Source organism: Vulpes vulpes, chromosome 11 (genome assembly GCF_048418805.1).
Source record: "Vulpes vulpes isolate BD-2025 chromosome 11, VulVul3, whole genome shotgun sequence".
In the NCBI taxonomy this organism is placed as follows: Eukaryota; Metazoa; Chordata; class Mammalia; order Carnivora; family Canidae; genus Vulpes; species Vulpes vulpes.
In genome coordinates, this window is record NC_132790.1 from 80,120,764 (window position 1) to 80,133,147 (window position 12,384).

The following is a 12,384-nucleotide window of genomic DNA, read 5'->3' on the forward strand; positions in this document are numbered from 1 at the left end:
AACATTGTATGTAAATCAAATGAAAGGTAGGGGAGAGAAGTGAATATGGGCCACATGGAGTGACTTTGCCAAAGGGATGGTTGAGTATATGGCAGACATAGATAAAAACAGATGAATTGAAATAAGTCAACCAGCAATTGCACCAGATTTCCTCAAAGATATGGGACAAAATTACCACAAAATTTTAAGTACCAGACATAACCTTTAATTTTTTTAAAAAATTTTATTTATTTATTCATGAGAGATACAGAGGGGGAGAGAGGCAGAGACACAGGCAGAGAGAGAAGCAGGCTCCATGCAGGGAGCCCGATGTGGGACTCAATCCCAGGTCCCCAGGATCACACCCTGGGCTGAAGGCAGTGCTAAACCGCTGAGCCACCCGGGCTGCCCCAACCTTTAATTTTAATTGTTCAGAAACCATCCTGATTTCTAAGTCACAACTTTTAAAACTAGAAATAAGGTTCGATAGCTTGGGTTGTAAGATTTTATCTGCTTCAAATGAGGAAACCTTATAAAATATTGTGGTTCAGAAATATCTAAGTGCTTCTACATAGCTTCAATGATTATCACAATACAGTCTCAGTAGGTAAAGCTCCTCTAGATTAAATGGTTAATCCCAGGGTAGGGAAAGAAAAATGAGGTGCAGAGAGATTAAGGCTCAAAGGCAAATGTTTCTGAGGCCCATGTGACACACAGGAATCAGAGTCCAGGTCTGTGTCAAATATCTGCTCTCCATTCCAGGAAGACATTTAAATTACCTTTGGACATCAATAAATGTATGTGATATGTATGCTAATAAAACAAGAGTTTTAAAGTTTTTAGGAATAAAAATATTTCCACTTGAACATTTAAAATTTTACCAGTTAATGGTCCAATGGCATGCACACTAGAAAGGTAACAAGAAACAGATGAAATTAAGTTTAATAATAAATTTTAATTCAGTACAGGCATACCTCAGAGATGCTGCAGGATTGGTTCCAGACTACCACAATAAAGTGAATGTGGCAAAAAAGCAAATCAAACAAATTTCCTGGTTTCCCAGTGCATATAAAAGTTATATTTACACTATACTCTTAAATGCAATAACCATTGTCTGAAAAAACAGTGTAAACACCTTAATTAATGATTTAGGGTTGCCTGGCTGGTTTAGTGTGTGGAGCATGGGACCTCTGATTTCAGGGTTGAGAGTCTGAGCCCCCCGTTGGGTGAAGCGATTACTTAAAAAAAAAAAAACTTTATTGCTAACAAAAATTGCTAACCATCACCTGAACTTACTTTTTTTTTTTTTTTTAAGATTTTATTTATTTATTCATGAGAGATACACAGAGAGGGGCAGAGACACAGGTAGAGGGAGAAGCAGGCTCCTTGCAGGGAGCCTGATGTGGGACTCGATCCGGAGACCAGGATCACACCCTGAGCCAAAGGCAGACGCTCAACTGCTGAGTCACCCAGGCGTCCCCATCACCTGAACTTTCAGTGAGTCTTTTTGCTGGTAGAGGGTCTTGCCTCAATGTTGATGGCTGCTCACTGACCAGGGGAGCAGCTGCTGAAGTTCGAAATGGCTGGGGCAATTTCTTAAAATAGGACAATGAAGTCTGCTGCATGAATTGACTCTTTTCCTCATGAACTAATTCTCTGTAGTGTGTGATGCTATTTGATAGCATTTTACCCACAGGAGAACTTCTTTCAAAATTGGAGTTAAAACTCTGAAATCCTGCTGCTGCTTTATCAACTAAGTTAATGTAATATTCTAAATCTCTGTCATTTCAACAATCTTCACAGCATCTTGATTTTTTTTTCTCACAGCCTCTTGATTTACCTCAAGAAACGACTTTCTTTGCTCATCCATAAGAAACAACACCTCATCCGTTCCAGTTTAATCATGAGATTGCAGCAGGTCAAATGTAATAATAATGGATGACTTTGAAATACTGAAAGAATTATTAAACTGTGACACAGAGACCTGAAGTGAGCAAATGCTGTTGGAAAAATGGCATGGACTTGCTTGATGCAGAGTTGCCACAAACCTTTAATTTATAAGAAGTTCAAAAAGTGAAGCACAATAAAACAAGGTATGCCTTATATTTGCATTTTATCATTTCGATATGTAATCACTACTTAAAAAGTACTGAGATATTTTACCTTTTTTTCATACTAAGTCATCAAAAGGTTCGATACTTACTCTGTTTCTTAATTTGGATGCTAAATTTTCAGCCAAAATACTGTATTTAGACTTCATAAAATTTAGATTTGATAAAGTCAATTCACATACCCAAGTTATTGCAAGCATACTTAAAAGTTTCCCAGTAACTGAGTTAAGAATCAGTATTTAATTAAAATTTTCAACAATCAAAAGTTCCTTGGTTGCACTAGGCACAATTAAAGTGCCCAAGAGTCACATGTGGCCAGTGGCTATTGTGTTGGGCAGCACTGATTTAAAGAGATACGAGGATGTTTGCTTAGGAGGTTGATATTAACAGGGTGGCATTCTGAGAAGACAGTTTGTAAGGTCTTCTCAAAATTAAAGAACTTTTTGTAGCTTAAACTACCCACTGTTCTCATCAACATAGTATACATAATTAAAATTTTTCTTAATATTTTTTCATAATATGCATGTTTTATTTATTTATTTATTTTTAAAATTTATTTATGATAGTCACACACACAGAGAGAGAGAGAGGGAGAAGCAGGCTCCATGCACGGGGAGCCCGAAGCGGGACTCGATCCTGAGTCTCCAGGATCGTGCCCTGGGCCAAAGGCAGGCACCAAACCACTGTGCCACCCAGGGATCCCTATGCATGTTTTATAGCAAACTTGAAACTGTATCAGATTTTATGTATAAATGCTTTCTGTTGAATTAGGAAGAGGCTTCTCTGAATTCTAAAGTGATTCTATCAGCCACGTGTCTTTCTCCAGTGCAAATATGGTAGTACTACAAAGTGTTCAACTACCCCTTAAAGCCCACCATAGTTTATACAAGCAATAACTCCTTGAATATTTACTCAAATGGAACAATTCTTGGGAATCAGTAAGTGAAGATATGTTTATGCCTATGGTTTAGCTCTCCAGATTACTTCATTATTTCTTTACAAGTTGAGTGTTTGAAAAATAAAGCCTAACATGGTAATAGGCTAAATGATGGCAGCTATAGAATTTCTTATTTAACTTAAACCTTTGTGACCCTTGAAATTATAATACCCAATGATCAAAACAGATGCTCAGATCTTTACTGAACATGAGTAATTAAGCCTGTGCTCACACTGGTGCAAAGCTGGAACAAGGCACAAATGCCAGAGCCGGTGAAGTGTCTGGTGAGACGCCGCCGCCCCCTACATCTTGGACTTCGCAACTCTGGCTTGATCCCGCAGCTCCATTGCTGCGATTGTTGAGAGGTGGACTTCATCGGGCCCATCTGCTAAGCGCAGAGCCCGAGTTAGGGCATACCTGTGAACACAAAAGGAGCAGGAATAGCAGGAGTTATCTAGGAGGAACATGGTGCTTTAATGTCAGTCACTCTGACTCTAAGCCAAGACAATTCATTTTTGAAATATTGCCACGGCAGTGACAAGAGAAGGAGCACAAAGAGAATCAAGGAGAAAAAGCCACTGAAAGTTCTCACTTTGGGAAGAGGAATCTTAAATGGCCCAGTGCAATGGGCTTAATCTCAGTCTTGGTTTGCTTTAGGGTTCTAGAAGTTGCTAGAACTATGAGATATCTTAGGTAAGCCACAAGGAGTGAAGTATAATACACTATACACTATAAATATGTGGTAATATATTTCATTCTTATGGTCAAAAATTGATGGGAAAAACTGTGGGGCACCCAACTCATCTCCAGTGTGGGAGAGAAGGTATCAGGGGGACTGTGCAGTAACAGGCACTGGAGAGTTCCTCAACTCCCAGCAACCAGAATCTGGACATGAGATGGTCACTGGCCTGAGGCATCCCTGCGGAGGTGGCAAACAGTCCTAAAGAATACCTAAGCCTGGCTCTGGGTGCCCTTTGCCATATGTGCTCCTGTCTGATCATTCTGGTTTCAGGGTGAACCCCTATGTCATTTCCTCAATAGCCCATGAACCCCAATGTGCCCCCCTTCAGTGTTAAAGTTGACACCATTGAGTGAAGGGTATAATTGTAATCATAAGAGTAACTATTTATTGTACTGGGCACCTGTATTACCTCATTTAGCCTTGAATTATACTTTAAGTTAGTATCTTTTTTTTTTTTTTTTTAAGGTTTTATTTGTTTGGGAAGGAGAGCATAGGCGGTGGGAGAGGGAGAAGCAGACTCCCTGCCTAGCAGGGAGCCCGATGAGGGCCTCGATCTGACCTGAGCCAAAAGCAGATATTTAACCAACTGAGCCACCCAGGGCCCCCGAGTTAATATCTTTCTTTTCTTAAACAATTAGGATCAAAGCAGCTGTAGATTTTTAATTCCATTCTAAGCCTGTCAAGTGTAGATGATTACTAAGTGACATCTACTTACATATTAGCCAGAGGGAAATCCTGGGAAACGCCTGCACCTCCACATACTTGGATTGCCCGGTCAATAATTTTGCAGACAGCCCGAGGGGCAGCCACTTTAATCATTGCAATCTACATAAGCAAGATATAAAAAGAATGTTTCTTTCTTAGACAATACACAATGTGGGAAAATTTGATATAATCTGTATTTTCTCTGTGAAATGAGACAAGGGAACTTTCCCACATGAATTCACCCACTGAAACAGGATCTTTGATGGAAGCCAACAAAGAGATCTGTTGTAATGTGGCTAGTGGCCATATTTCAGTCAATACAGACATTCTGGAAAAAGCTCTTCCAAATCATGTTTTATTATTTATAACTTGTCTTGTTTCCAAAAGGATTTAAGGCAGCTGATAAATCACATCATCACCTTAGGGATCATAAAAAGATTTTAAGAGCCTTCATTAATCACTTTTCTCTTAGCAATTTTTATTGGTTTTTAGAATTGAGTGATCATGTTCTTACTCCATATAAGCCAGAAACATAAAAAGGTAGGAGAGGCATTTTTTTTTTTTTTAAGATTTTATTTGTCAGAGAAAGTATATAAGCAGGAGGAGTGGCAGGCAGAGGGAGAAGCAGACTCCCCACTGAGCAAGTAGCCTGAAGCAGGACTTGATCCCAGGACCCTGCAATCATGACCTAAGCCAAAGGCAAATGCTTCACCAACTGAGTGACCCAGGCGTCCTGAGAGGCATCTTTCATGAAACATTTATACTCTGTGGTACTATGCACTCTTTATCATCTTAGTCACTCTTCACTAGAACCCTAGGCCATAGGCAGAAAGGTCAAATACTTTTTGCTCAAGGCTACATGGCAGAAAGTGCCATCCTGGGTATAATTCCAAATCTGCATAGTCTAGGATTTCCCTACACTCTGTTGCTGCATCCCAAGAATGCTGGAGATATTCTGCATCCTGAAAATCATTCCCTAAAAAAGTGACATATATTTATAATCTTGATACTAAAATCACATGGAAGCTTCCAAAATTCTGAGTGCCATCAAGGTACCACAAAACCTGAAATGCCCAGTGGGTTTAAGGAACTGAAGGTTTGGCAGACTGTGGTCCAAGGGGCCTCACCTCCTTCTTAGCGGCAGCACTGCCCAAAGTGTCAATGCTGTGGGCGGCTTTCAGGGTCAACAGACGTATCTTTTCAATGGCAATGCGGCTTTCGGCAATCCAGTGAGCCACAACCTCCTGCAGGGGAGCAAAGGGAGCAAAAAGGAGTGATAAATTGGCATGAGTCCATATCTAACACAACCATCTGACACTCTGTAGGCCAAGGACTGTTCCCAAGCCTTACTGTTTTTTAATGGAAGAGTTAATTCGTTTGATATATACCAGCCAACCATATATTTGTGGAATGCTACAGTTAACACTGCTAGATGTTGGAAAAAAATTGTATTTGCTCAGAAAAATAATTTATTTTGGATATCTTGATATCTAAAGTCAAGGTGGCTGAACTGAGCAACTGTCTTATTGCCAAAAGATTCCTCACTAGCCCTCCTGAATGCTAATCTCATAGTCTTACTGAAACTTGGATAAATGTCTGATGGTGGAGTTGCTTACAGATAATCGAGATGATCCCCAAGGACAATTTCAGTGTGGGTAAGGTGCAGCAGTCCGCTGTTGTGTTATTATTTAGTAACAGTGACCTTTACCTTTGAGGAATAGTTCTATGAATTGTACCACATGTACAGATTACTGTGACCAAAGTCAAGATACAGAACAGTTCCATCTCCCATTAAAGCTGCTGCCCCTTTTTAATCACACCCTCCCAAACCCTTAAACTCTTGCAACCAAGGATCAGTTATCAGTCACTACAGTTTTGCCATTTTCAGAATGTCATATAAATGGAATCATGTAGCATGTATTCTTTAGAGGCTGGCTTCTTTTCCTCAGCATACTGCTTTTGAGTGTCACCAAATTGTTCTGTGTACCATCTATTTTTTTTTTTTATCACTGAGTAGTATTCCACTGTAAGGATGTATCAGTTTGTTTATCCATTCACCCGCTGAAGGATATTTGGGTTGTTTCTAGTTTTTGGTGATTATTAACATAGCTTCTGTAATCATGTGTATACAGGTTTTTGTATGACTATACTTTTCATTTTTTAAAGCAGATGCAGGGAACAGAATTATTAGATCATCTGGTAAATGCTTATAAGAAACTGTCAAACAATTTTCCAGACCAATTGTACCATTTTGCATTCCCACCAGCAGTGTATAATGGTTTTAACTGCTCTCCAAAACACCAGCACTCAGTACTGTATTTTTAAAAAATATATTGGTCTTTTTAACAGTGTGCAGAGCAATTTCATGTTACTTTAAATTTGCATTTCCCTATGACTGATGATGTTGATCACCTCTTGATGTGCTTATTTGCCATCTATATATTCTCTTTGGTGATACAAAAGATACATAAGATACATCTGTTCATGTCATTTCCCCAGTTTTTAAATTGGGTTGTTTTCTTACTGCTGTTTGGAAATTTCTTTATTAAGGATACAAATTAACAGTCACAGGGGCAATTTGCAAATATCTTCTAGTCTGTAGCATTTTCATTCTCTTAATAGTGACTTTCAAAGAACAAATGTGATTAAATTTAATGATGTCCAATTTGCCAATTTTTTTCTCTTATGGTTGTGCTTTTGGTGCATATCTTAAGAACATTTTGCCGGGCAGCCCTGGTGGCTCAGCGGTTTAGCGCCATCTTCAGCCCAGGGTGTGATCCTGGAGACCCGGGATCGAGTTCCGTGTTAGGCTCCCTGCATGGAGCCTGCTTCTCTCTCAGCCTGTGTCTCTGCCTCTCTGTCTCTCATGAATAAATAAAAACAAACAAATAAAAAGAACATTTTGCCTAATCCCAAGTCACAAAGATTTATCCTTATTTTTTTTTCTTAAAAGTTGTATAGTTTTACCTCTTACATTTAGGTCTATGATTTATTTGGAGTTAAATTTTGTGTGAGGTATGAGGTTAAGGACAAGGTGTATTTTTTTGCCTATGAATGTCCAACTGTTCCAATAGCATTTACTATAAAGATTAACTTTTTCTCCATTGAACTGCCTTTGTACCTATATAAAATATCATTTAACCTATACTTTTATAGGTCTATTTCTGGACTCTGTTCTGTTCCAAAGATCTATGTGTATCTCTCTTTGCTAATACCACACATAGTCTTTAGATGAGGTAGTGATTTGATTCCTTCAACTTTCTTCTTTTTCAAATTGTTTTTATTTTACTTTCTTTGCATTTCATATAATTTTTCGGGCCAGACTGCCTATATATCTACAAAAATGTCCTGCCAGGATTCATATTGGAAATTCTTTAAATCTGTAGGATCAATTTGAGGAGAGCCGACATCTTTACTGTTGGTCTAACAGTCCGTGAACACAGTATTTCTGTTTATTTAGGTTTCCTTTTATTTCTTTTACCAATTTTATAATTTTTAGCATTTGGATACTACACATTTTGTCAGATCTGTGCCTTTTTAAAAGCCTATTGTAAACAGTATTTTAAGAATTTCAGTTTCCATTTGTTCATTGCTAGTGTATAGACAATAAATTAATTTTATGTGTTGATCTTATATCCCAAGACTTTGCTAAGTTCCATTAGTTCTGGGAAAATTGTTTTGTTTGGTAGATTCCTAAGGATTTTATATCAATCATTTTGTCTGTGAATACAGATAGTTTTACCTCCTTTCCCCCCCAAACTATATGTACTTTTTTTCTTGACTCACTGCATTGGCTAGGACTTCCTCTATGATGAAAAATAGGAGTGGTTAGAGTAAACATCCTTGCTTTGTTCCCAGTCTTGGGGGAAAAACACTTAGTCTTTCATCATTAAGCATGATGTTAACTATAAAATTTTTTAGATGCTCTGCATTGGGTTGAATAAATTCCTTTCTATTCCTAGTTTGCTGAGAGTTTTTATTATGAATACTTGTGAATTTTGTCAAGCACTTTTCTGGATCAGTTGACATGATTGTGTGCTTTTTCTTTTTCAGGCTACTATGGCAGATTATAAAAATTACTTTTCTAAGTAATTTTTTAATATAAATCAGCTTTGCATTCCTGGGATAAACCTTACTTGGCTGTGATATAATATTCTTTTTATATATTGCTGGACCTTATCTCCTAGTAGGTTTTTGCATCTATATTGGTCTAGTTCTTATCTGGTTTTGGATTAGGGCAATTCTGTCCTCATAAAATGAGAAGTGTTTCCTCCATTTCTAATTTGTGGAAGAAGTTGCATAGAATTGGTGTTATTTCTTCTTTAACTATTTAGTATCATTTATCAGTGATACTATCTAGGCCTGATCATTTCTTATTTCAGGAGCTTTAAAAGAAGTATGAATTCAACTTCTTTAAGAGTTCTAGAATACTCTGATTATCTATTTCACCTTCAGTGAGTTTTGGTAGTTTATGACTCTTAAGGAATTAGTCCATTTTATCTAAGTTGTTAAATTTATATGCTTTGCACACTTGCCAGAATGTGTAGGTTTCAAGGCCCAGACCTGGACTTAAGGAACCTCCACTTCAGCTCAGCTCCAAGCTCCATTCCCCAATCCAGCTTTTCCCAGAGAGTTCTGCATTGTATTTATAGGTACCTACATAGATTAATAATGTTGTCACTTCCAGTGACTTCTACTTCCAGAAAGATGAAGTAGATGCACTTTTCCCTATTTTCTTATTGAATACAACTAAAAACCTGGGACTTTCTATAAAACAAACACTGGTAAAGAGAAGGAGGAAGACTGGCTAAGCTAAAAGAACAATATGGTAGTGAGTTCCCTGGGTTTTCTTTTTGTCTAATACATCCTAGACTTGGAGCTGAAAAAGTCAGCAAATTGAAAATGCCCATGAGCACTGACAAAATTTTTTTTTAAAATACCCCCAACAAAAATCTACTCTACCTGAAGGTTTGGATAGGGGCAGCCTAGCAAAACAGAAAACTTTTTTTTTTTTTTCAAAAAAGGATTCCATTTATTTATTTGAGATAGAGAGAGGGAGAGAGAACACATAAACAGTGGGGAGGAACAGAAGGAGAGGGAGAAGCAGACTCCCTGCTGAGCAAGGAGTGTGAAGTGGGGCTCTATCCCAGGACCCTGAGATCATGACCTGAGCTGAAGGCAGAGGCTTAACTGACTGAGCCACCCAGGTGCCCCCAAACAGAAAACATTTAAAAGTCACCAATCACAAGGACAGAGACCAAGAGAGGAAGAAAGAAGCAGACAAGAACAACCAGAAAAGAATTAGCAAAATGGCAATGAGAACATATCTAGCAGTTGAGCATCTGCCTTCAGCTCAGGGCCTGATCCCAGGATTGGGTATGGGGTCCTGCATCAGGCTCCCTGCATGGAGCCTGCTTCTCCCTCTGCCTGTGTCTCTGCCTCTCTCTGTGTATCTCATGAATAAATAAATCTTAAAAAAAAAAAAGAGAGAACATATTTATCAGTAACTACTTTAAATGTAAAAGGTCTAAATGCTCTAGTCAATCACATCATAGAGTGATAAAATGGATTAAAAAAACAAAACAAAAAAAGACTCATCTATATGCTGCCTACAAGAGACTCACTTTAGACCTAAAGACATATAGAGACTGAAAGTGAAATGATGGAAAAAGATATCCTTTGCAAATGGAAGTGGAAAAAAAAAAAAAGCTGTGTAGCAATATTTAGACAAAGCAGACTTTAAAACAAAAACAGTTGGGGCACCTGCCAGGCTCAGTCATTAGAGCATGTGACTCTCTCAGGGTTGTGAGTTCAAGCCTTATGTTGGGTATGGAAACGACTTAAAAACAACAAACCACAACAAGAGACAAAGAAGGAGATTATATAATGATAAAGGGATGAACTGAACAAAAGGATATAACAAATGTAAATGTCTATGTACCCAACATTGCAGCACCTAAATACGTAGAGCAAATATTAACAGAAAGAGAGAAATTGACAATAACCTAATAATAGTAGGGGATTTTAGCACTCTACTTATATTAATGGATAGATCATCCAGGCAGAAAGTCAACAAGGAAACAGTGTCTTTGAATGACACATTAGATTAAATGGACTTAGCATAATAGGGAATATTCCATTCAAAAACAACAGAATATACATTCTTTTCAAGTGGACATAGAAAGTTCTCCAGGATAGATCACATTAGGCCACAAAATAAGTCCCAACAAACTTTGGAAAATTTAAATCCTGTGAAGGAGTTTTTCGAACCACAATGATATGAAACTAGAAATCAATTACAAGGAAGAAAAATGGAAAAAGCCCAAACATGTGGAGGCTAAACAACCAATGAATTAACAAAGATATCAAAGAAGAAATTTAAAAATACATGGAGACAAATGAAAATGAAAACACAATAATCCAAAGTGCAGCAAAAGCAGTTCTAAGAGGAAAATTTATAGTAATATAGATCTAGAAACAAGAAAAGTCTCAAACAATCTAATCTTACACCTAAAGTAACTGGGAAAAGAACAAATAAAGCCCTAAGTTAGTGGAAATTAGGAGATAATAAAGATCAGAGCAGAAATAAACAAAATTAATAAACCATTAGCTAGACTCATCAAGAAAAAACCAGAGAAGACCCAAATAAAATTAGAAATGAAAGAAAAGGGCAGCCCAGGTGACTCAATGGTTTGGCACTGCTTTCAGCCCAGAGCGTGATCCCAGAGTCCTGGGATCTAGTCCCACGTCGGGCTCCCTGTATGGAGCCTGCTTCTCCCTCTGCCTGTGCCTCTGCTTCTCTCTCTGCTTCTCATGAATAAATAAATAAATAAATAAAATCCTAAAAAAAAAAAAAAAAAGAAATGAAAGAGAAGGGACAGCTGACACCACAGAAATACAAAGAATGAGAAGAGACTACTATGAACAATTATATGCCAACAAAATGGACATCCTATAAGAAATAAATAAATTCCTAGAAACAAACAATCTTTCAAAAATGAATGAGGAAGAATGACTACTGGTAATGAAATGATTCAATAATAATAATAAAAAATTCTCAACAAACAAGAATCCCGGTCTAGATGGCTTCACAATTCTAACAAACATTTAAAGAATAGTTAATACCTATTCTCTTCAAACTATTCCAAAGAATAAAAGAAGGAAAGCTTCCAAGTTCTTCCTACAAAGCAGCATTATGCTGAAACCAAAACCAGATGGACACTACAAAACTACGGGCCAATATCCCTGATGAATATAGATGCAAAAATCCTCAACACCACATTCAATGATACAATAAAGGATCGTTAACCACAATCAAGTAGGATTTATTTGGGCGATTCCAGGATGGTTCAGTATCTGCAAATCAATCAATGGGTATACCATAGTAACAAAATGAAGGATAAAAATCGTATGATCATCTCAATAGATGCAGAAAGAGCATTTGACACAATTCAACCTCTCTTCATGATAAAAACTCTCAACAATGTGGGTATAGTGGGAACATACATCAATATAATAAAGGCCATATATGACACTCCACAGCTATCATACTCAATGGTGAAAAACAGAGCTTTTCCCCTAAGATCACAAATAAGACAAGGCTATTCACTCTAACCACTTTTATTCAACTAGTGAGTTTACACCCATTCTTCTCAAACTATTCCAAAAAATATAAGAGGAAGGAAAACTTCCAAATTCATTTGATAAGGCAGTATCATCCTGATACCAAAACCATAAAGACACTACAAAAAAAGAGAACTATATCTCTGATGAATATAGATGTAAAAATCCTCAACAAAATAGCAAACAGAATACAACATTACATTAAAAAATCATTCACCATAATTAAGTGGTATTTATTCCCAGGATTTAAAGGTGATTCAATATTCACAAATCAATGTGATATATCA

The 12,384-nt window shown here is 37.4% G+C and overlaps 1 protein-coding gene across 5 annotated transcripts in view; it reads right to left on the reverse strand.

Moving 5' to 3' along the window:
• Window positions 1–2,009: 2,009 nt before the first annotated feature.
• ACAD11 (acyl-CoA dehydrogenase family member 11) overlaps window positions 2,010–12,384 on the reverse strand; it is a 106,248-nt gene continuing 95,873 nt past the window's right edge. For all 5 annotated transcript variants that reach the window (XM_072726864.1, XM_026015442.2, XM_026015443.2 and 2 more), the window contains 3 exons: window positions 5,602–5,718; window positions 4,485–4,594; window positions 2,010–3,444 (listed from right to left, as the gene is read on the reverse strand). In XM_072726864.1, coding sequence (XP_072582965.1) covers window positions 3,330–3,444; window positions 4,485–4,594; window positions 5,602–5,718 — 342 coding nt within the window. In that variant the 3' untranslated portion in view covers window positions 2,010–3,329. The remainder of the gene's footprint in view (window positions 3,445–4,484; window positions 4,595–5,601; window positions 5,719–12,384) is intronic.